Source organism: Spodoptera frugiperda, chromosome 27, assembly GCF_023101765.2.
Source record: "Spodoptera frugiperda isolate SF20-4 chromosome 27, AGI-APGP_CSIRO_Sfru_2.0, whole genome shotgun sequence".
NCBI lineage: Eukaryota > Metazoa > Arthropoda > Insecta > Lepidoptera > Noctuidae > Spodoptera > Spodoptera frugiperda.
Genome location: NC_064238.1, coordinates 9879965 through 9906432, shown reverse-complemented (window position 1 = coordinate 9906432; position 26468 = coordinate 9879965). Strand labels below are relative to the sequence as shown.

The 26468-nt window shown below is 33.7% G+C and overlaps 1 protein-coding gene across 2 annotated transcripts in view; it reads right to left on the bottom strand.

The window, feature by feature from the left end:
* Positions 1 to 26468, bottom strand: part of LOC118263850 (uncharacterized) — an 85249-nt gene that overhangs the window by 36276 nt on the left and 22505 nt on the right. For both annotated transcript variants that reach the window (XM_050705216.1, XM_050705215.1), the window contains exon 3: positions 17509 to 17596. In XM_050705216.1, coding sequence (XP_050561173.1) covers positions 17509 to 17596 — 88 coding nt within the window. The remainder of the gene's footprint in view (positions 1 to 17508; positions 17597 to 26468) is intronic.

Genomic DNA, 26468 nt, shown 5'->3' with positions numbered 1-26468 from the left:
GGGAACATCCCTAGAGACGAGGCAATCGAGTGGATTCATCTGTAATTTCTACGATCGGAAGCCTACGCTTTACGCTTTTGTGATTGTTTCATTTGGCGTTTATTTCAAAGAATCTGAGTACGACTAAATAATCTAGAAAACATTTTGGGGTTCAGTAAATAGTCATAGTATCGATCGATAAAATGTTACCTATAAGTACCTTATTTTGGATTGGTTTTAATATAAAAATAGAAAACGATGCCTACCTGTATCACTACAGTATTTCTTATGGAGAAAAAACCATAATTTTACTAATAAAATTATGTACAATTATTGTCTGTCTGTTTGTCTGTTTGTTATTGTGGCTAATCTCCAAACTCGCTGGACCGATTTTAACAGAACTCTTATTGGCAGGTAACTGATGTACTAAGGAGTAACTTAGCCTACTTTTATTAGTCACAAAATCCGTAACCCATCAGCTATTTAACATGAAAATCCCAGTTTATTATCTAAATCAAAGCAACAGAAACACACAATAAAAACGAAAGTGTTAATACAAAATTTAATATAATTTATCTCGCTTATTCCGTGTTCACAGTCAACCATTGCGAAGCTTTGCAATTTCCTCGTAATCAACGGAATTATGAACACCGTCGGGACCGGGACGCTCTCTAATGTAATGATGTTTACATCAATTTCATATAAACTTATTTTCGCTAAAGGCTAATTTTAAAATTTTGCAACCTTCCCTCGCTCGCATGTGGGATTTTTTATTTAGATTTTTATAAAGCTAGCTAATCTGTTATATGAGGTTAGAATGTACACACGGAATAAAAAATCTGTGATTAGTATTTGGAACAATCAACACTGCAATGATTGTTGCTTACTTTCGCTGTTTACTTTCTTTTTCCTTATTGGAAATAGGAAAATAGAAATATTATTACCGCTCGTTGTTTCGTTAGATGTGATTCTTAAGATGAACAGTTGATAACTGCGCGTGGTTAAATTAAACCTATTTACATTAAACGTGCATGATATAATAAGCCAATAAAAGTAAGAAAAATCTGACTCCCTTTTTTTGAGGGAGGAAAATCATCCAATGACTTCTCCCGCCCTAGGTGTGTGAGAGTGACAGACTCTTACTGACTAAAAAACACTCCGTTCCTACTCCTGCTTTGAGTCTGACCCTGGTAACCAGTTGTCTGCAGCTCCAGAATAAAAATAATCTTAAGACATTAAAATTATAATCGTCTCAATTTACTTCAACAAGAAAAAGACGTAACATTACACTTAACGTAAGTTCGCAAACATTCAGTGTTCTCGAAATTTCTCCGACCTAAAAGTTAGACATATTACTTTCATTCTCTTGTTTCTAAGATAATAATATGTTTAATTTACTTGTACGGTGTTGTTTGTTTCTTTTTGTTGCGATAACTTGTTTAATTTGTTGGTAAACTTTTGTTGATTCTCAACAGGCGAGAGACAGAATGGAGAAAACATTTTATAAATGAATTATAGAGAAGAAAAGCATAACGCATTACAAATATGCCTTTTTGTGAGTCGAAGGAATCAATTTAAAATGTATTTAGTACTAAACAATTGTTTGGAAACGGTAACTTAAACACTTTAATATCCTTAATAAATCAATTTAAATCACTTTTATTACAGCCATAGTGTACAATGCCTGTCTACCATTTTAATATTATAGTAATATGTCCTGACTTATTATGATCAGTAATTATTATGGTAATAATGTTTACTTTATAAACGAGATTTTTGTTCGTTCTTCGTAAGAATCTACACTTTGGCACCAGCACATAGCTTCACTAGAGGACTGACTAACAGACAGAGATTTTGTTTGTAATATTTGTTTAGCGTTCAAAAATGCCTTCCCGGTCTATTTGAAAAAAATAATTTTTTATTTAGACTTTGACTTTGATTTAATTTGTAGTGATCTCTATAATTGGATTGGGTTAATTTTCTATAATTTGGACTGTACTAGAGTTCATAAGAATTAGAGTTCAAATCGTCACACTCGATAAGACTAATTATAATCGACCAAACTTAACCATTATTACCAACACACTCATTATCATTAAACAAGAAAATCAATTAAAACAGAACTTTAATACAAAGGTAACTTGTTCATTCCCATGAATGAAATCTTACTTGACTTAACAAGCAATTTAATAATTAAAACTACAATGAACGAACGCTGAGTTAACATCACTGGAAAACGATATCTTGTTGCTTCAACAAAAGAGTTTGTGGACACGTTAATAAAATATGGCCGCTGCTACATCACACAGGTGCATGGAGTATTGAGTTATGGAGTACTGTAGCTGTATGAAAATTTTATTTATATTATGAATGCGAATGTTTGTGAGTTTATGTGTTTGTATGTATGTTTGTTACTCTATCACGTCAAAATGGCTAAAGGTATCGGCGTAAAATTTGGAACAGGTGTAGATTATGGTCTGGAATGACTTTTGGTAGCTGCTGTGATAGGATAAACAGAATTTTTGTTACATTTGCGCTATCTGGAGAGGAAAAAAACGTTTAAAAACACAGTTTAATGATTACTGCCTACATAGTTGGCGCGGTGGTTGGGTAACCGGCTGCCTTGCAACGTGTCGTGGGTTCAATTCCCGCACGGAACAACTCTTTGTGTGATCCATAGCTTGTTGTTCCGGGTCTGGGTGTCAAGTGTACTTATGTGAAATTGTATGTTTGTAAACGCGCCCGCGACACAAAAGAAAATTCTAATGTGGAACAACGTATACAAAAAAAATCAGTTCTTCAAAAATACTTGTCCTTCCTCCCCATTTATGATAGACTCTCTTTGCCTCTATACTCCATGACAAACTCCGATATGTATAATGTAAGGTGCGTTCACAGTCGTGTCGTTTTATATTCATAGGATTTGGGAACGTTCAGATAAAATAATACTGGAGATGTGTTGGAAGAAGTCACGCGTGAAAAGATGATTTTCTACAAACGAATGTGGATATGACACCATGTTTCATGTGATGGAGAATTGCTTGTATAGGAAGTTTTTATTTCCTCAACTTTTTTTCATAAACATATTTATAGTAGGTAGATACTACGTAAAAGTACAAGTTTCAAAGTTTTATATACAAGACTGCACGGTTCACGCGGTGGCTGGGCAAATGGTTGCTGTGTAAAGTGTAGCGGGTTCGGTTCCCATCCGGAACAACTTTTGTTTGATCCACGAATTGTTGTTTCGGGTTTGGGTGTCATGTGCATGTGAAATTGTATGTTTGTAAACGCACCCACGACACAGGAGAAAAAACTAATGTGGAGCAACGCAACAAAATAATAGTGAAGTATAATAAGTGGAACAAAATGAATGTTCTGTCCATAATTTTTTCAAAATACATAAGAGTCCTTTGCATGTAAGTAAGTTATAATATCGTAGCTATTGAGATGAAATTCAGTCGACTGCTCAAAAAGTAATGATAATCCTGTTCGAATACAAATTAAATAATTATCCATAATAGTACTGTACAATTAGCATGACCCCGGATCACATCACAAAGCGCATTAGAATATTTTGTCTAATTAGTGGGTATAACAATTCATCATGATACCGCATGTCATCACATTAATTTCATTGCTAAGCGGATTACGATAGCGAATAGTGCTGCACTAAATGTATTTTCTGGTGCAAAGGAGCAATATGCCATTACGCCTATTATTCCCTGATATTATAAATATGGTCTGTACGTATTTTTTTACCCACACTGTGGACACTAGACAGCTTAAGAAATAAGGGATTTAGGAAGCCACTGGATGCAGGTCATGTTCAACTGTCAACGACCCAATCTTCTCAATTCCCGATTCCCCAACAACCCTTTAATTCCTAACCCCAAAAGGCCGGCAACGCACTTGTAACGCCTCTGTTGTTTAAAGTGTCTATAGGCGGCGACGATTGCTTACCATCAGGTGATCGGTCTGCTCGTTTATACGCTTATTCCATAAAAAAAACTGGCATGCCATTACGGTAGACCTATGGCCAACTGTGGACATATTGTTGCAAATCATCAGGTCTTTTTTTACAGATTTTCTTGGTGCTTCCAAATAAGCAGGGGCTTAGATGCAACGACAATACTTGACTCAGAAATAGTGCCTGATGCTCTTGCTGTATTAATTGAGAGTGCTTGACCAACGAAGCAGTCCAAAAACACATCAATAACAATTAAACTGCGACAGTACGCAGAACTGAATTTAATCGCATTTGAATTTATAGTTTGGGGTTTCCACTTTAAATTCTAATACCATTCCATACTCAATAATCGAATTTTCTGGTCGAATTCAACTATTGACCTATTCAATAGTGTTGGGATACATCCCAGAATATGAAATTAGATGACAAAATGGGTTTAGAGATTTTAGAAGATTCTTTTGTAATTTGTTTACCTTTTTTATTTAGTTTGTAACATGTTAAGCCAGTCGTGTGATCACTCTGTCATTTAATGACAGTTATGTATCTCATTGACAACAACAAAAATATTCTGTTTGAATATCATTATTTTCAATGAGATACATAACCACCATTACATTTATAGCTGAAAAGCGCCAAAGCGATCACACGAACACGCTCGGTTTGGAGATTGACGCTTATAAACTACTAGCTACTTCCGCGCGGTTTCACCCGCTCTGCTCGGCTCCTATTGGTCATAGTGTGATGTTTTATAGCCTATAACCTTCCTCGATAAATGCACTATCCAACACAAAAATAATTATTCAATTCGGACCAGTACTTCCGGAGATTAGCGCGTTCAAACAAACAAACAAACAATCAAACAAACTCTTCAGCTTTATAATATTAGTATAGATGATATTTAATATTTAAAGTATACATAAGTTTATTTCAAATTGCAAGTCACCTGTTATAGTCCACATGGGGCTATGGATCCCTTTTCATAAGAGGGCTTCTTTAATTTCCAAGCACAATAGGCGCTTTGGAGATCGCAGTATAAAAGTTTTAGGTTTATCAGATAGCGCTACTGTCCGGCCTGTGTAAAATATAGTCCCTTTGTGACTAATGTATTCCACTCTGCTGTCACCTCACGCCTTCTACCACCATGCAGGTTAACACGTATTTGCGGTGGCAGAAAATGAGCAAAAGTATTACAAAACAGTATAATATTTTATTTCCAGTCAAAGAATAATAGCCTTACAATGCTCAATAATTAGATACAGAATATACAAGAGAATACTGAATAGAAATCTCCCATTACCTTAACGATCTTCAGTCCTTTGTAGAATACAATATCAGTTTTCTTAAATCAAAATCTCTTAGCATTGTATTGGCTCTTCAAAGATAACAGACCAGAATTTCTAGCTTACATTCAGTTACTAAATACTATAATTTATATTCCGACTTGGTCCAAATATGCTGGGCTTGCGAACTGCCTAAACAAACAGCCTGTAGCTTGAACTAACAAAGCAAGGAAGTGGCCAGGGTCGCATATTGGTTTATGTTATTTTTTCTTTTTGGCTGTACGTGTACCTATTTTTTTTGAGTACCTTAAGGGCGAGGCCAAAGGTCAAGTTTAGGAAATGATGCTCATAAATATACATTTAATTTTAGTTTTTAATTTTAAAATTAATTATTATCAGATAAAGTTTTTTTTATTAAAACTTGTAATGTGTGTGTTTGTGGTGTAGTGCTCTGTAACTTTGATTCAGAAATTATTGGTATTTTTAATCATCGTTTTATATGTTTGTGTGTGTTGTAAAAAATATTTTACTTTTACTCATAAACATTACATACATAATTTTAATTCAGTACATCAACGCCTGCTTTATGTCCACCATCAACATCAACAAAAAAAAGCACCGAGTCATACTACGCCACACGCTATATAGGAAAAATACGCCGAATACGTCGAACTGTCCATTTCCACCGAGTAAGCGTGTCAGTACGCGGGAAATGAGAGAGATTAATGTCCTATGTGACCGTATTGTACGTACCTTGAGGGTTTAACGGTGGCGGTTCATGAAAAAAAAAATAAGATAAAGTGTAGGTTTTAGCTATAAATGTGTTATACGTGTTTATGTACTTAGTAAAAGTATGCTGATTAGACTTTTTTTAAACGTTACTCTACACTTTGATTGTCTCCTGTCGTGGGTGCGTTTAAAAACATACAAGTTCACATACACATGACACCCAGACCCGAAACAACAATTTATGGATCACACAAAGAATTGTTCCGTATGGGAATTGAAACCGCTACGCGTTGCGCGGCAGTCCGTTACCCAGCCATCGCGCCAACTATGCAGTCAGGAAATAGGTTTAAAATAGAATGAACAGAGATAAAGGGTACTAAAGTGTACAATTTTGCATTTTCGTTGTTCACGCAAACAACAAGGAGTTAGGATGGAATTAGCACTGAGTGCTAACCAGATATTAGCTAAATGTGTTTTCTCTAACTGCACGTGGGATTGTGGAAATTCCAATGCTTGGTAAAACATATTGTCTAGATTCTTAACATTTCCATTAAGTACTCGTATCTCTTATTTATAGCAATTTACTACCTACAAATTCCATTAATTATTTATACCAATAATTTTCATCTAAATTGGTTCAGTTGCTTAACGCGTCGTATGCTGAAAACTGATCAGTGCAAGACACAATGTGTTTTTTATTATGTCACATATATCTGCAGGCGAAACGTTAAGTGTAGGACAGAAAGATTGGCTTTAATATATGGGAATATCATGTCATTAAATAAATACCAACAAACTTACCTCTTAAGGAGATCTTAGTGAGGATAGTTTTATTCATTTATCTAGTCCATTTAAGCGTACCTGAGTCAGAAGTCCCAGCTTTAAATAAAACAAGATTTTATTTTATGGTACCTCAGGAACTATTCAAGTCACATAGGTAAGAGAGAGGCGTTATTCATTTAGCATTCTCTTTACACTAGTATTAGATACTGTATTCACTTGACCTGACCTGGCTACACACGCACATCAAGCTAAACCTACCAGTATAAACTGACCTTTGAATGAGTGGAAAGATCATACAAAGCGAGACCATGATAAACTGGTTATGTTTAGCTTAGCGTGAAGCCATGTGTATGTACGGTACGTGTTTGCATTGCATTTTCATGCATACCTACCCTAACGTTGGCTATGAGAAAAATAGCGAGCACCTGTTGGAAACTGGAGGGCGATATATAATTTTCTTTTCATTACTTTCTGTTTTTGTTACAAGTGGTTCGTGTTAGAGTGGGTGTTGATTTATTAATGCAATGTACACCTATGCAATATATTTTCATCAGTCATGTTATTAAGTCAAAGAGCTATACATTATAGCATCTGCCAGTCAACAAGTATCACTGGAGGCTCTCAAAATATTATCATTGAGCTACAATTTTAAACCGAAAATTTAATGTCCCCTAATAACGGTACATTGGTTTCAAGTAAATGTACTTGCATCATTCCAAATAAATATTATATCCTTTAAGTGCTAGAAGAGTACAAATATCTTCTTTATATGCAATACACCGCCTCAGCCTTTCCAGAATAAATTTAGCACATAACATATTTTATTTTTGGACACACATGAGCTAAATTTCGACGTAGAATGTGTAGGTACTAAATTATTACTCGGAATATGACTTCGACCCGCCAATCCCGACTCCCGTGTAACTGGTACAAATTGGATGGACATACACTACGGTCTACGGTGGAAGGTTGGTACAATCATATGACTGCGTATGTAAAATTGTATCTCATATATTAGGTAATATGACTTGTTGCCTTACTATTTTTAGTGAAAAAATCACGTATTTTACATGAATATTTCACTTTTTTTTGTAGGGGGAAAATCATCCAATGACTTCTCCCGCCTTTCTTACTGACTAAAAACCACCCCGTTCCTTCTCCTGCTTTTTGAGCCGGAGCCCCGGTAAACCTGCTAGGTAGTCCGCAGCTCCTGATGAATATTTCACTTAAAAATAAGTTTGTGTTTAGGTAGGTTATATTTATCACGATAACGATAAAGATATTAGCCAAAGTCTTCAGTATAATTTTGCGTTAATTGAGATATATTGAGATATATCTCGTTAGAAACTAATGTATCTATCATAAGTTAGGTTACCTATTCATGAGATGCTAGAAAAAGTTCTAGAATTATTTTATTCTAGGCTTATCTATTTACTACTATTACTGTTCATCTATCATTCCATAATGAAACAACTGTATTTTTCTTACTTCTTAAAAAAAACGTTGCCCCCTACATCGTGGATTTACAAACATACAATTCCACATAAGTACATGACACAAAGACCTGAAATAACAATTTAAGGATCACACAAAGTGTTTCTGAGCAGTTGAGATGTGAATATTTGGTATTGACTGCGTAGTTGATGCTGTGAATAGCTGAACGATTACTTAAAAAAAAGATTACTCTGTTGGGAATTCATAAAACTGTTGTTCCGGATTTGGGTGTAATGTGTACGTGAAATAATAAATGTTTGTAAACGCTGCCATAACACAGGATTATCATATTTTTATATTAAAGATTTTTAAAGTGAAATTGATAAATGACTATTACCTATAAACATATTACACGGCCCAAGAATTGATCGCCGTGTTCCAGATCAACGAAGCAGTTTAGTTTGGATAGTAAAGATGAATGAAATGTCACGGTAGATAGAATTTATGACTTGTTTATAGTATGCCGTAGTAAAGTTATAATAAAAAGGGATCGTGTACTAAGGTTCATAAAACTTGATCGGTTATTTTTTTATATTGTTTTTGTCATAAAGGTATGAAGAAAATACATAGTACATGGTATCAAACATTGTCAAATCCAAAAATCTAAATAAATAATATAATTTGATACCATCCGACTATGGTGACAGCTGCGGGGACAAAAATGTTGAATATTATATCTCAAAAACTAGCCACTTTTGAACTAGGGACTTGGAGGCTAAGTTGAGCTAAGTTGTACTGTCACCTCCCGAGAGAAAGGTGGTGACTTGTATAGTAAAATAATTCTAAAACTACGTTTAAAAAACCGACTTCAAACGCGAAATAATCGCGAATAATACGTAAAACACGTGTTAAAGTATAAACCTCTATTTTAAACCGGTTACTATACCTAAATCCTGCTCCTTAGTCTGAAAAGATGCTGAAAACCGCAACAAAATCGATTCAACCAAATGCGAGATAATCTCAGACAAGCATACATACTTACATAAAAGTCAAACTGGGAAGCTCCTTTTTTGAAATCGATAAAATATGTATTTGAAATAAAACCCACTTAATTAAAATGATACCCGAGTTAATAATTATTATTTGTTGTCAAATATAGAAACAGACCACATATTTGTGTGGTTTCAACGTGTATTAGCAATGTAAATTAGTTTCACACGTCCAATTAGTTCTCGTTAACTAACTGTAAATATGAAATTATTGTGGTGTTTATACATATACAGTGTGTTGACTAACAGAGGGCGTTCCTGTTAACCGGCAATACTATAGCATCCATACATGCTAAAAAAAATATTACCATTCGAAAACAAAACTATTTTTTTTTTTTAGTATTAAAATATTTACGAAAAATTTTAAATCGATACGTAAAAGAAACATTCTGTGAACACGTAGTTGAAAGAAGGCAACGTTGCAATTTATTGCTTATTTTTCTATGCTGATGTTTTTATTTTAATCTATTAATGATATAGATTAACGGGTTTAAAGTAACGCCCTCTGTTAGTTAACATATTGTATATATCTTAAATATGACCATTCATAAACAAAACAATTTTATTTTTTCAAATACTAAAATATTCACCAAAAATTTTAAATCGATACGTAAAAGAAACACTCTGTGCATGCGTAGTTGAAGGAAGGCAACGTTGCAATTTATTGCTTATTTTGCTATGCTGATATTTTTATTTTAATCTATTAATGATATAGATTAACGAGTTTAAAGGAACGCCCTCTGTTAGTTAACATACTGTATATATCTTATATAAGTAGGTATGTATATTTCCACAATATAATATCAGTTGTGGTTTTCGTTTTCAATTACCTGCATACCAGCTGTGGTTAACAATTGGCTCATATTTGTTTCGTATGATCTACTTATTATAAATGTAATTTTAATCTAATTAAAAATTATATAATTATGTTGATTTTATAGTTAAATGATTTACGAGTTACTACAGATTGTTGTTCCAGGTCTGGGTGTCATGAGTGGTGGTGAGAACTTGTATGTTAAAATTGTAAACGTACCCACGACACAGTAGAAAATACTACTAAGGGGCTACGTTAAAAAAAAAAGTTCTTACTCAATGATCGTGATATTTTTAAAACTAAACTAAAAAGAGGTGGCCTACCTTACTTCTCTTTCAAACGTTTTTACAACACAAAAATGGTTTCAGAATTTACAGGGTCATTTTAAAATCCTAGAACCACGGATCAGAAATACTAACGATTCATTTTGACTCAGGAGTAGAACACAACAAGAATAAACGAACAGAATTCTAAAGCTTGGGTCACACTTCGGTTAAATCGCATGGGTTTTTAACCGTGTTAGATTGTGGAGTAAGAAAAAGAATTCACGTGGCGGCGATCCCTAAATTCCTGTGACTCATTAGGAAATTGACTGCATTTTTTTTGTGTAGTTTGTTTGACATATTTCATAATATTTCTTAGATTTTATTATAACTTTCGTGAGACATACTAAACAAATTATTATGTTATCGGCTTACCATTAGCAGCGCGAATGCTACTCTCGAATATGAGCCTTTAGCTTGGCTTGAAACTAGTCGAGTTCCTTGTCAAACAGTTACGTGAGTAAGCCCGTAGTATAATAATTCATTTATCATTTATTGATTACTGAGTTAAAAAACCACTGTGTTTAACCGTAGCACAGAACTCTGTTCATTTATTCTTGTTGCGTTTTATTCCTGTGTTAAAATGAATCGTTAGTTAGTATAACGAATCCATGACATTTTTTAAATGAAAGTGTCGAAATCTGATATAAATTTGGGGTTGAAAAGTGTTTGAAAAAGATGTGTCGGTTTAACCGTAGTGTGTCCTAAGCATGAGACTGGTTGCAGACTATCTTGATAAAGCCTTCCCCTTCGTTAGCCTCCAACGCCTACACTGCGCCCATTTTGAAGCTTCGAGCGAGAAAATGTGGAAAATATTTCCTCATAATTATTATAGACGGTTCTGAAGGAAAGATCTCGTTATTTTTATTTAGTTCCGAATTCCTTTTTTTACTTGTGAACGAGTGAAGGCTGGATTTTGAGTTATTTGCTTAGTTATATTTGTTATTGAATGTCTAATGAATATGTGGATTTCTGAATGTCTTTCGGTTATTTTCTGTTTATTTAACAGTCGTCAAATGCAAATTAAAATATGCCTTTCGCTCTTCATCTTGGCGTAGCTTTGTGGCTTAGTCGAAGTAAATTATTGTCGATACTTTAAAATATCAGTACCCAGTACAGTAAAGGTACGGGTTTGCTTTACGTTAAACGAAAACGAAATGAGACCGCGTTCGGCTTGTACTAAAGGCATTGAATGTTGTACAGTGAACTAACACTTACAAACAAAAGAGGCTATTCGTTATTTCGTCTATTAAATTGTATTAATATATTGTGCTATGGAAATAACATCCTGTCACCATTAAATCAAAACTTCCCCACAACTCGAAAAATATTCGCATTCATTATTTTACCCGCATCACATACCAAACTTATTCCAAGTCACGTTCGTTCGAAATAATGTCAAAAGAAAACTACAACGCACTTCCTTAGCCAGGTATAACAAACCAGTTTGTAAATGACCTCTCTTTGCATAATATTTCCACTCATTCCACGGTCAGTTTATACTGGTTTCGTCATAGCCTGATGTGTAGCCAGGTACCCAAGATATATAGCGACATTTATCATTCGGTAAGCATACATTGCTCGTTCGGTTAGCAGAAAGCGGCAATAGTTGCGAACACATGTATAAATGTATAGCATATAGAATTGTAGCATGAATAATACGGCGATATTTCTTGGTAATAACGACCTTGGTATCAATGTTTACATTACGGTTGGCGTTTGTGTTGAAATATGGTTGGGTGAGGTTTTTCTAATAAAAACTTTGCAGTCTTTTTCCCGCTAGTGTGATTTTTATTAATATTCTTTATCGATATTCATTTGAACTCTTTAGGTCAATGTTAATTCTTATTAAGGAAAATCGTGTTCAATGCACGTCTAATGCAAAAGTTATAGGGACAAGCATCATTGAATTTACTAGAAACTAAAATCTGTCAAAATATTATGCTCGTAATCTATAACTAAATGTTATAAGTAGGACGCCCAGACGTCCTAATCCGGGGAGTCCGGAGAATTAACCACAAAACCTTATTCTACATGAAGACCTCTATAAGCAAGTTACAACCCAAATAATAATAGATATCTTAAAAAGTAATGAAAACTGACCTTTACAACCATAGATATAATAAACATATTTCTATGTTTCCAACCAACAAAATGGAGTACGCAAAATACCTACCTACCAGATACATACCAACGCAACAGAGCAATTCAATTCCATTCAATTTCACAAAGTTTTAAGTGAAGTACAATCGGGAAAGTAAATAGCAGTCGGTTCCCACCATCAGAATCTGAGAACGGTAATGAATAATTCCCAACAATTAATATCTATGAAGGACCCCAGGGGAACCATTCATAATTGACTCGTTCAGTAATTTCACTTTCATTCCCTTTTTATACGAACGAACGAGCGAATGAACCAAATTGTTTCCTTTTGTGTTCAAAAGATGATACTTTGGTTTCACGGAATTTTCAAAAAGAAATCCTCCATTACTTCTCGTGATTTGAATATTAATGAATATATATTGATAAAAGTTCATTTTGTATGTGATTTGGGTGGATTTGAGGATTCCTTTTCTATAAAGCCCGTATTATTGGGCTGTTAAATGCAGAAATTGCGTGAGTTTACGTGCTTATAAGTCTCTTTGTGACGGGTAACGATCGTTTGGCAAAAATAGCAGTTATTTATTGGCTTTAAAATAAGGGAATGTTCATTTATTGAGTGTGATGTACCTGGTTCTTAAAAATATCGTGAAATTTAAAGTGTTTTTCTTTTGAGGGGAAAATTATTCAATGATTTCTCCTGTTTTGAGTGAGACGGGAGGGAGTGTCAATCTCTTACTGACTAAAAACCACCCTGTTTATAATGGTGAAGGCAAACATAGTGAGGAAACCTGGGCTTATAATTTCTAATTATTGGTTTGAAATCGCTAATCTGCATTGAGCAAGTGTGGTGATTATTGCTCTAACCTCTTCCGTGTGAAAAGAGGCCTTTGGTCAGCAGTGGCCACTTACACGCTGTTGATGTGTGATGTATGTATGCGTATATTGTTTTAAGATAAAGACGGTAACGTTGAAATATTAAGGCATAAAGTCTACCAATTCTAGTGCAAAAGTAGGTAACTAAGTTAGCTAATAACTTATTCTGTTATGAAAAGGTCGAACGTAGGTGTGAGGCTTGTAATTTATAAAAGAATGACGTCACGGGGCTTTTGAACAGTCTACTAAAATGTTTTAGAGAATAATTTCATAATACCATCTGCAAAGAATAAAGTGAACTTTCAAAAGCGTTTTCCAAAAGTGACGTCTTCGTAATGACGTCAAGCCCTGTGATGTAATATCCACCTTGAAATTACCAGTTGTGGTCCAAAATAATAATAATTTCTAATATGTATAACATCTGTTTATTATTGTCTTCAAAGTTCACAAAATTAATTACACATACAATCTGAAAAGTGCAAAACATACTATTAACTGCTTCCTATATTTGGTTTACGTAAACAAAATTTTAATTGGTAAACACAATATTACACGGTTTAAAACCGTCACGATTCCATACTATTGCGACAGATGCCTTACCGACTGTCGTAGAAACAAAATATGAACATGAGTACTACATAAAATTGAAGATACGTTCACCTTCGAACAACTAAACCTTTTATAACGTTTTATTCGTTTCTATTTATAGACCAACGTTTTATAACTTCATTGTATTTTACTTTCTGGCTCATCCATCAGTAAAATAAGGAGGGACAAAGGGAAGACAGGTAGGCTTGCAAATATTTTTTGTTTGCCAAGTAATAAAAGATAAACTTGCCCAAGATTTGAGTTAAAATGCTTTTAACCAATGACAGGAACTCGTTCGGACGTGAATTTCTTTCCGTGATGTCTTCAGTTTTTTGGGACGTTTTATTTGTTTAGTCTTGGATAACAAGTTTAATCGTGAGACATACTAAATTAACTAAAAATCATGGTTTACTCACGTAATATTAATGGAGAGAAAAAATCACAGGTCATGTTTTTTAATTACCTAAAAATTACAGCTTACTCAAGTACCACTGTGACTCGAAACTAGTAGAGCTTTTCTCAATTAATTTACGCGAGTAAACCATGGTTTCGGTCCTCTCTTTTTACAATATTATGAAACTTAATTTTAATTCTTGTTTTTTTAGGAACTTATCTATGTAGATAAACTAGACTAACCGATTTTACTAGGTGTTTCATTTTCCAGTTATTATAACTATCATAAAATGCTTCATTTAACGATTCACTCGCTTGCTTGGAATAACCGACGAAACAAAAAACAAGATTTCTCGTAAAAGAAAAAATAATAACAAATTCGTTTCGATTCGTGCTTAAAACGAAGTTTATTTACTCGTGCTGTAATCCCGTCGGAATCGAGAAAATTGTCTCGATTTTCTATCGAGAGTTTCATCTCGATTTTTTCAAGGATTGATTGATTAAACGGATTCAGAGACATTGTGAGTCGCACGTGTAAATAATTTAAAAGGAATCTGTATCGGTTGTATAAGACGGTCTCTTATTCCCAAAGTCGATTTTTATTTTACAAATCGATTATTCGGTTGTCTCACTCATCACACGTGGCTGTGCTAAGCATGACATTTAAAATTCAAATCTGTTTAAGTAAAGTTTCGTCGATCTTTATTTTTTTTTATTACCAATTTAGTTTTTAACTATTTGATATCTAATACTGCTTTGCGTCTGTTGCGTTACAGCCACAGGTTCAGTCGAAAATCAGCCTGGCATTCATGCTGAACTGAACGTTTTTTGGTCAACCGTCGGGCACCATACAATATTGTTTTTGTTTTTTATTTTTTGTGTATATCCATGTTTATTTTTTTATCTTTTTCTTATTTTACTTTGCTTGTACTGTTTGTGCCTGATGTTGTACCAAACAAATAATTTTCCTTTCTTTTTTTGTATCTAAGACGGAATTAAAACCTAGGCAAACCGAGATTAGGTATTTCTCTAACTGCAATTAATTTCAATATTCGTATAAAAAATTATACACAGACAACAAGGCGTAATTCTACGTGATATATTCAGACACATAGTAGGCCATAACTAAATTACACGTAAAGATAGCGTGCGTAATCCAAGAATAAGTTATCCGAATGTCTTATTGAACGAGTTTGGGAAAAAAATAATCAGAAAACTAATTTATCCTTCATTATTTTTATATTATCATCATGCGAGCAATTTTCCTTTAGGCCCAGTACAAACGAATATCGAAATAATATTACGATACCGCCCAGTGTTCACTTAATTACTTAATGTTTTTTTTTTTTGTAGTGAAACACGCGATTGTGTGTGATATGTTTCTACTTATCTATTATTGAACTGTCACTGTTTTGTTTTTTGAAAACGTCGTAATGTAACGTCGTAACGTTGACGTATGGGTTTGTATGTTTGTGTGTAAATCTGAATGATATGTTATTTAAATTCTAGAAAACCCCGGCGAATTTCTTTCGCCACCAATGATTTTTTCTTTATTTTTTTTCCTGAATTTTCGTGCGTTCTGGAGTTATAGCCTCAGTAGGAAAACCCGACTTATTATAGATTAAATATTAAACAGTATTTTAATTTTTATTGCACTTTTCATGAGTAGATATTATTTAAATGTCAAGTAGAAGGTATAATTCGACCTTTAAGTTATCCTATCTTGTTTTATCAAACTTCCCACATTTGTACATAGGTATAGCATGTCACTCGATTCCTCATTTTGTAAATAATATAACAAAAAACAATAACCTAAATAAGTCGAACAATCTCCCCCTTCCTTTGACATAGAATGCTAAATTAATTTAGTCAATCAATCATTTTATTCGGTCAGTAACTGGACATATCACCTGACTCGAAAACATCGCTGTATTGTTACCGTTTCACAAAAGCTGTGTATTGTTCCTCAAAATATTTGTTTTTGTTTGAAAAATATCTGCATTTTTTGTGTTTGCCCAGCTTCAAATTTCCCGATGATCCTATTCATCGGAGTTTTAATGAAAACACCGTACATGGTGTGTTTAAGGGAATTAAAACGATATGGCGTACGATGGTGTGGAGTAAACAAAATGGATTTGAATTGAAATTAAATGTAAATAGTACCTAACATGCATGATATCACGGGTAGAGGGCAGGAGTGTTGCGCTTATCCCCAGTGCATTGTGTTAATTAATTAGTAATGATGTTTATATAATAAATATAATATGAATTCTGTATATTTGTACCAAATTAAATAGGTATGTGGGAGACCGACGATTTTACAGGATCTCCGTGTGAAACCTTGTTTGCGTCATTTGTTTCACTGTGTGAATGAGGTTACAGAGGGATAATAATTTATTGTTTAACAGACATACTAAGTTATTTAGCGCAATATTATATTTGACTCCGACTTCAGAAAGAAGAAGGTTCTCAGTTTGACCTATATGTATGTATGTTTGTGCGCGATTATCTCGCGTTTGGTTGAATCGATTTTGATGCGGTTTCAGCAAGTATATCTCAGACTTATGAGAAGGTTTTAATGTATATTACCTGACTTAAAAAATGGGGGCGGTAAAATAAATTGAATGCTTTTTTAATCAGTTTTATATTTATTTCAGCAACTATCGTAACCATTAATTGGGTGTATCACCCAAAACCTATTTACAAGTATATCATATTGATAAGAAAACTTTAACCTAAGATTGTTATTTCACTATCCTAATTGGTAGTTAGACCGTTGTTTGCTCAAAGTAAAAACTCTTGGCAGAAACACTTTTTGATTTTCGTTCATTATTTTAATTGGATCTGCTTCTTGTCGGTTCATTTGGCATACCTCTATTTCTATTGTTGCGTAAAAATACTATTATAAATAATAAATTATATTTATTTTGCAAATAGGTTACAATGTAACTCTTTTACACGTCAATCTTTTAAATAACTAGATGAGGCCGGCGGATTATCTAAATGAATTTTAGTATCAACTTTGTTGTTAAATCTTTTACAGCATAGAAATTGATATTGTAATTATTTTAACTAGTAATTTTCACTTTGAATCCTAAAATAATAATGACTTCGAAAATATTTTACACTTTGGCGCAAAGAAACGGAGTCACTAGCGTCTTTTTATAAATTTTAACTATTATATAGTACTTACCATAATAAACATCGTCCAGTTCCTTATACCTCTTAGCATTGACACCAATTCTCCAACTGTACAACAGCACCACTAGTATTGATATATTCTGGAACAAAAATACATTACACTGTTAATACATAAATATTATTTAAAGTGGACTACAACCTAATCGGCCTTAGGTTAAGACCGTTCTTAACTAATTTCAAGACGTTGATGTGCCTTGCAATTGCGTTAAGTCAAAATGAACAACAGGTTTAACAGATATTACCATATGCATATCAAATAACTGAATCCCAAAAACTGTTATAATGAATCTAACTAACTCATGCCTGGCAGTCGCACTTGCGATCTTGTGTGATTAAGATTGTTAATTTATTGTAAGTAGTGGAAAGCAGTATGCAGGGTATTACCACGTTACAACTACGCATTAATATCATGTTAAATACAGTTCAACTAGTTAAAACTTGGTGCCTAAACCTGTAACACCAGTAAACACCAGAAGGAAATAATATGTCCCTTGTATGTCACAAACAGAATAACACAAAGATAACAACAATAAGACTAAGAAGTAGAGAATTATTTATGAAGAGACAACTGCATATTTATTAGCAGGAAGTGTTGACCCTCTCGGCGGAAACACGAGTATTGATCACTGCCTAGCTAAATGCGTATGGAACTGTTTAGCCATTTTATTCTTGTCTTATATCCACATTGTCTTTCTTCTTCTTAGTCGTTACTATTGGCAGACTGCTGCAACTCCTGTAAGCCAGGATCTACAGTAGATACAACCATGAAAATATCAGAACACTGAAGTCATCGACATGTCTTGGATCCTGTAACAATAAAATCGAAGAAGAAAAAGACATCCATAGGTTCCACTTCCTTCGTTGAATTTAATGGCCTAACTTAATTTAAGCCTAAAAGCACAAAAGACACTGAATAACTAGGAGAAGCTTAGTCGCCAAGCACCACGGAAATGTGACTTAAAACTGAGTAAGTTCTGTGTTAGGTTAGGTAGGTTAGGTAATAATCTATAATGTAATCTCAGGTGTTTGTGCACATTTACATATTTCTAAAATTAATTCTACCACAACCTAGAAAAAAGCTCAAAAATAACTGGTACATGAATATTTTCCCAAGAAGATTTTAAGTAAAATATATTAACTATCAAGTTGGAATACTGCATTACCTTTGAAATTCAATACTTTAAAATCGAAGTTTGAATTCTGATAAGTTAAAACCACTTAAAGTTGGCAGGTAAAGTACTCAAGGAACGAATGCTTGAAAGTAAGTGAACGAGTTACACATCGACCTATATAAACCAGTTTATTCTGGTCTCACTTTGTATGACCTTTCCGCACATTCGACGACCAGTTTATATTGGTTATGCATAGTTTGATGTGTAGTGTGTACATAGCTGTGGTCTCCTTTCCAGCCAAATGGATAGAGGTAATAAAATAGTAAAACGAACGGTAGAATATTTTTCTATCTTCTACATAGTTGTCAAGGAAATTGTAATTTAAGGTTTTGAGAAAAATGTGTAATAGCATGAAAACACAAGTATACCTACTTCTGTTTACATTCTCGTATTATATTGTTTAGTCTATTGCATGATTACGTGCGATGACCAAGACGATCTATTTTATTGAAAACGTAAAATTGTAATATTGATATGATAACCATTTACATAATAAATTAAGACAGAAGGTCCCTTAAGTAGGGCCTAAATAAAATAACTTGGTATTACATGGATTTCATATTTTTTTACGGTAGAAAAACTGAGGTGCGAGACTTCTTCTTTCAGGTCTTTTTTACAATGGTATTCCATTATAAACACATCCTGTAAAAAAACAATAGTTTTTTATCGATTCCATACAACAAATTGTGTTTTTTTTTGTATTTATATCTGTAAATAAGGCCACAAGTATATATTAATGTCTTCATCTCCACGGGATGCCGGTGGAATTAATACCATAATTCCCCTTATAAGTACGTAATGAACGTAAATAATGTTCGGAATAACGATAGCCTCATAATTTATGATTGCTTTGTTCAGCAGCGCTTCGTAATGGCTCCATATATTGGGAGATTTTCCGACATTTGTTTTATTACTGTATCAGGAGATAAAAGCCCTAATATTATTTATTAATGGTAATTCACACTTCACAAATCTATTCGTTTATTGTCATTTTCATTAGTTTCGATTTCGATACCCGAGTGAAACACTCATGTTTTTGAAAGTTAACAGATCCAATTCATATAAATGTAAAACCAAATTATGTCAATATTAAGTGTCTCATTCTTTTTTAACCTTCTCTTCGTTCAGAATCGTAATGAAGTGTGCTTCTTGTTTCAACACGTATGGGCCGACTCGACCGGAGTGATACTACGGCCTCACGGAAAACCGAAGTGAAACCACGCTTGCGTTATGTTCCATTATGTGAGTGAGATTACTGGATCCAATTAGTACCCTACTAACCTTCCCAATCTTCCTAAACTTCGATTCTCCAATAACCCTTAAATTCTTGGCACTCAAAAGGCCAACGCACTTGTAACGCCTCTGACGCGATTGCTTACCACCAGGTGATCCGTCAGTACATTTACCAGCTTTTATCATAAAAAAAATCAGCCTGAAACTTCTGACCCTTAATCATACAATACAAAAGACCCCTTAACAGCAATTAATACTAAAACACTTGTAACATTATTCAATAATTACCCAAAGTGTTGGTAACTATTAGTTGGGCGTGCACTTCTGACGTCAGCGCCCAAAGTTTGAGATGACATCTGTTGGCTGAATGTTATTGAAACTTGGCCAATACTCGTGCCGGGCAAGTTCAACATCTAAACTAACTTCAACGTGTGGACGATCACGGGATTTACGACATATTCGCAGAATTAGTTCGAACTTAGTGCTGCGTTGGTTGGCTTGTAAGAAAATATATTGCCAGATATATACGGGGTTGTTTTATTTTACTTAGGGTTTTTGCCTGCTTGGTTAGATGATGTGAGCTGTTTGATGATTCTTAGAACTTTGTAGATAGTTTGGAATTAACTTGGATAACCGGGACTTATTTTTATTATTTTGTCATGTGATCATATAATGACAGGCTTATTGCCGGATTCTTTACTCATTCTTTACTAGCCAACTGCAATTTATAATTAAGTAATAGGAGTTAACCATAAACAATTAGAACAAGCAATTTATTATAATTCTCGTACAAAACACACTCGCGAAGACAAAAATAAAAGTGATGATGTTCAGTACGTTACCTAAATTCTCTCGAGTAAGTACCTATCTTGAACGTTTTAATTAAAAACGTACAAACACACGAACAGATTACCATAACGTAATAATTTTAATTAATTTACGAAACACGTGGATTTGAATTAATTTTCGGAAGGCTTAATTTCACTTGACTGCAATATTCGAATGATAATATGAATACTAGCTTCTGCTTAGGTTTCGCCTGCATTGTCGTTACATAAAAGTAGTCTATGCATTATTCCACATCATAATCTACCCATGTTACAAATTTCATCTCAATCCCTTCAGCCTCTTTTGATGTGAGGGAGTAACAAACAAACAAATATACAAATTTTCGCAATTATAAAAAAAATACCAAAGATATTATTGTAGGTATATTAATAAAAGTGTGTAGTTACAACCCTTATGTAGTAACCACTTATGTGGAGAAGAATATAAAGACAAAGCAACAACAAATCATAACACAACTTTTTTATCCAAAATCTTCCCAGTTACTGTTACGGTGGTTACGACTCCACTCATACAGGTCTTACATCTCTACAAATTGCCCAATGATAAACACACTACCAAAACCAACTAAAGACGCACATGGCAACAGTTACCAAAACCTTGCCTCCAACATCAAAATCCAACCCACAAAAGCCACTACAGGGACCGAAACTAATTCAAAAACAACACTAACACGCACACAAGCAAACAAACACGAAACTTTGTTTGGTATAAATTGGTACCTTGTGCTTCACAGGGTTTAATATTAGGGAATGACCAGGGCTGCTCGTGATAAAGTTACATGTATGGATGTTATTTGGGAATCCGCGCCAGCTGGTGGGATATATGTAATATCTGTGCGTACATAAGTCTGTATATATTTTGGTAGAACTGAAACGACGTCAAAATTGGGTCAGTGGTCTTAATAAAACATAACATTACCATTCGCCTGTTGGTCCATGTTTCATGTGTGTGTAAAGAGTTTGTATATTTTTTTTGGCATATTTTGTAGAAGAGTGTTGTGAGGATGTAAAGCACAATTTAATGCTGTGTTTAGATAACTAATAAGGAATAGGTTCTTGGTCCAATATGAGGATTAATTTTGTAACTGTTGAGACTCAAAAAGCTTAAACAGTAACTGATGTAAAGTGTTAACTGTCTTCGTCGTGCTCATGCATGAGGGTGCGGATTCAAAACCTACCAACGGTAAGTACCAATGTGACATTTTCCGAGTTACATGTAGCTTCAAAGATTTATTTAGACACCACTGAAACATCGTGAGGAAACTTGGGCTTATATTTTTTTATTATAAGTTTGAAATCACCAACCCGCATTGAACAAGCGTGGTGATTAATGCTTAAACCTTTTTCGTATGAGAAGAGGTCTTTGGTCGGCAGTAGCCACTTATAGACTGATTATGTTGATGTAACTTCATAAGAAATAATATCAACAGATAAGTAAAGATAACTTATAATAGGAAAAAAGTCATAATTGTTTTATTAATTTAATATACAAAAACAACTTTAAAGAGACTTACGCAAAATATAAGGAAGTTATTAAAAAAACTGGAAGCAAGAAATTACTAAAATAATCGTATTAAGAGCCAAAAGAAAAAGCAATTTACCGAATGAAATAATTATACAGCATGGTAATGCTTCAATCACAAGTCTGGACTAAGACAAATTGCTTTCCCAGCTTAAACTTACTCTAATAAGTTGTTCGCGTGAACTTCCAACACGGAGTTAATAGTACGAGATAATAAAGTTGCTGTTTCTTGCTAAAATTATTAGACAATTTTTAAAAGTTTATGGCCATCACCATTTGTGTCAGCTATAAGACATCTTCTACTAGACATAGGCTTAAACTTTTATAAAAATATTATACAACGTGTAACAAAATACCCATATACATCAAGAAGCATGTATGGGTGAATTGAGGGACCACACTGGGAATTCGCGAAATGAAAGTTCTAGGATTTAGTAGTAGACCTAAAACAATTGTAGAACGAATCTGGGAATTTGTAAACAAATATATTAAAAACTACGACCCATAAAGTGTGGTCCCTCAGTTCTCAAAGACGATCAGTCAGATCTCGGAAAGTATCTTATAAAAGAAGGTTTTATGAATACAGACATTTAGTAAATAATTTGTAAAGATATCTATTAAATAACAGACCACAAAGCATTAAAGATAAAAAAGTATAGCAACTGAACTCAGTCCACATAACAAAGATAAATATTTTAGTGAATATTACTGAATAAAACCGTTATTATTTTACATAAAGTTTTAGTAAAAGTCTTAAAACATATTGTAAAAAGAAATGGATCTTAAATATCGAAGCATTTCGAAGATAGCGATGATTAAAAGTGGTCCCTCAATCTGCTAGCTGCTAGACGAGAGGAATATCAGAAAGTCTAGTGTACTTAACATTTAGTAATAGTTTTCTACTAAATAATAGGTATATAAAATTTTGTGTTTCTTACCTCTAAGCTGAGAAAATATTAATTTTTTAATCCTATGAAAATAGGTAGACCAGTGTGACCACAAAATCAAACAAAGTGTAGACAGTACTATTATTCGGTCAACGTAACTTGGCGAGGCTGAACGTAGGCTTTGCAAGTCTGAACGTACGGTAGGTTCGTTCGTTCGTTCGTTGGTATGTGGAATTTGAACGCACGTAACGTACGTTCATATTCGGTACCTATATAAATTAAGGTTTCTCTATATACAATACAACAACAACAGACTGACAATAAACAACGTTTCATCTAAATATGTATCTATTAAATAAAGAATAATTCCATATACCAACGAACGAACGAACGAACCTACTGTACGTTCAGACTTGCAAAGCCTACGTTCAGACTCGCCAAGTTACGTTGACCGAATAATAGTACTGTCTACACTTTGTTTGATTTTGTGGTCACACTGGTCTACCTATTTTCATAGGATTAAAAAATTAATATTTTCTCAGCTTAGAGGTAAGAAACACAAAATTTTATATACCTATTATTTAGTAGAAAACTATTACTAAATGTTAAGTACACTAGACTTTCTGATATTCCTCTCGTCTAGCAGCTAGCAGTGTCTATATGTCAGTGGAGGAGAGGATTGAGGGACCACTTTTAATCATCGCTATCTTCGAAATGCTTCGATATTTAAGATCCATTTCTTTTTACAATATGTTTTAAGACTTTTACTAAAACTTTATGTAAAATAATAACGGTTTTATTCAGTAATATTCACTAAAATATTTATCTTTGTTATGTGGACTGAGGGACCACAGTTCAGTTGCTATACTTTTTTATCTTTAATGCTTTGTGGTCTGTTATTTAATAGATATCTTTACAAATTATTTACTAAATGTCTGTATTCACAAAACTTTCTTTTATAAGATACTTTCCGAGATCTGACTGACCGTCTTTGAGAACTGAGGGACCACACTTTATGGGTCGTAGTTTTTAATATATTTGTTTACAAATTCCCAGATTCGTTCTACAATTGTTTTAGGTCTACTACTAAATCCTAGAACTTTCATTTCGCGAATTCCCAGTGTGGTCCCTCAGTTCACCCACACATCAAGAAGCGCTGATGAATACAGGTTGAATAGAGTCTCTACACGAAGTTTCAGCTTAAAATACGATTAAAAAAAATTTTGTACCAAATACTTGGTATCGCATGTTTCTTGATTTTAAATCATTCAAACATGTCAAAACACTACAGGGATCACTCGCGAGTATTACGAAACATTTCTTCTGTCAATCTGATCGCCTAGTACCTGTCTACCTAATTTTGAATCACGCGGCGGCGAGATTTGAAAAATTCATAACTTGGTACTATGAAAAAATGAGTTTAAAAAACCCTTACCGTATCGTTTGTTATGTTATCTAGAAGCCGAGCACTTGATATGTATACCCCCTTTTTGTTACACGTTGTATACAAAATTATTGTTTCACGGAACTATTTTTTTCTGTGATCCACAGATTGTTGTTTTGGGTCTGGGTGTCACGTGTATGTGAAATTGTATATTTTTAAAAGTACCCACGACAGGAGACACCTCAAATGAGGTTAAAAAATTCAAGTTCATGATTTAAAATCCAATGCAGTCAGACAAAGTATAATTTTAATGTCTATAGCTTCACTCATTCGAGCCATCATGTCTGATGCTAAGAGATCTGTTTTCCGTTAAAAAAACTAAAAAACATATATTAAGTCAGACCACCATTTCTATTATACAAGTATTCTTTTATAACCTCTTTTCACATTTGATTGGTCTTGCAAGACCTCGTGCTCTTCTGACCACTCAACCAATGAAGCATTCAGGCACAACGATCCTGTTTTAAAATTATCTCTTGGCTATGCACGGGTTATCGATAGCCGACCCTGACATTTCAAGTGAGAGCCAAGCAAGAGGTCAATTTAACGTTAACCTGGGTACGAACAACATTTGTAACCTAATTATTTATAATTACCATAATATTAGCTGTTGCCTGTGGCTTTGCCTTGAGCACGAGTAAGGTTGCTTTTTCAGAAATGAGTTATGATACATTTCTATGGATGCGTTTGGTTTCCAGCAATCATATTCACCCCATAGCTTAGCACTGAAGGAAATGGACTGAGCTAAACTATGTTTTTATATGGAAAGATGCGTGCTATGGATGTGCGCTTTGGAAGGCTTTCCTATATACTATCGGTACATCGCATATTTGAGCTGCGCATCTTCTTCGCACAATTACATTGCTTAGTATCAGTGGTAATACTTAGCTATTACATCTTAGTATCATAGTTACATAGCAGATCTCTGGTGGAAATACACCCAAAAAGTAGATAAAATAAAAGGATATTAGTACGGAATACTTTAAAAAAATTTGTAAAATACAATGGATATTATACACAAAATATATTATTATGTAGTGTAATATAACCTAAATATCTTTTTCACCGCATTTACAAACAAATGATCAGGCCATCTATCACACTGTTTTCACTGGAAAATAAGTGTAGACAAACACATTCACGGTTATAATATTAGTATGGAGAATACAGGTACACGGTAAAGGGCAACTCTCCTTTAGGGTATCTGATTAATACTTAATGTCGAAAGTTGCTCGGTGTGTATAAGGTTCAAAATGCCATGAAAAGAGGACACCTGTGGGGCAATTTTCGTTTGGGAAATTGTGATATTTTTTTACTTACAATAGAAAATTGTTTCTTGTGTGAAATGTATTTTGTATCGACTCAAGCAGGTTTTGTATCGAGTTGAAAACAATCTGTTCTTAGTTTAAATTCGTTTTTTAATTATTAATTGACTGTTATTTTTTTTTGCCGGCGTTTCTACGTTTTTGGTCTCGAATGACTAAGCAAGAGAAATTGATGTACTTAAAATTTTACTTACATTGTTATATGATACAAAAATGTTATTAAAACTAATGTTAGCAAAACATGATTCAATAAAAGTTATGCAGACCTAAGAAGATTCCACGGTCATCACCTCTTATCTATAAATTTGGGACATTTTTTTATACATCTCATATATTCCCAAATATTTGTGTAAACTACATAAATATCACTTGATTATTTTACGTGAGAAATAGATATTTTTTCTGTCTTTCTTCTTTCTCTTTCTTTCTTTATCAAAATTTCTATCAAATTATACCCAACCCCACCCCATTATATTCCCAAAAGAAACAGTAAAACTACATACATTGAGACAAAACATTAG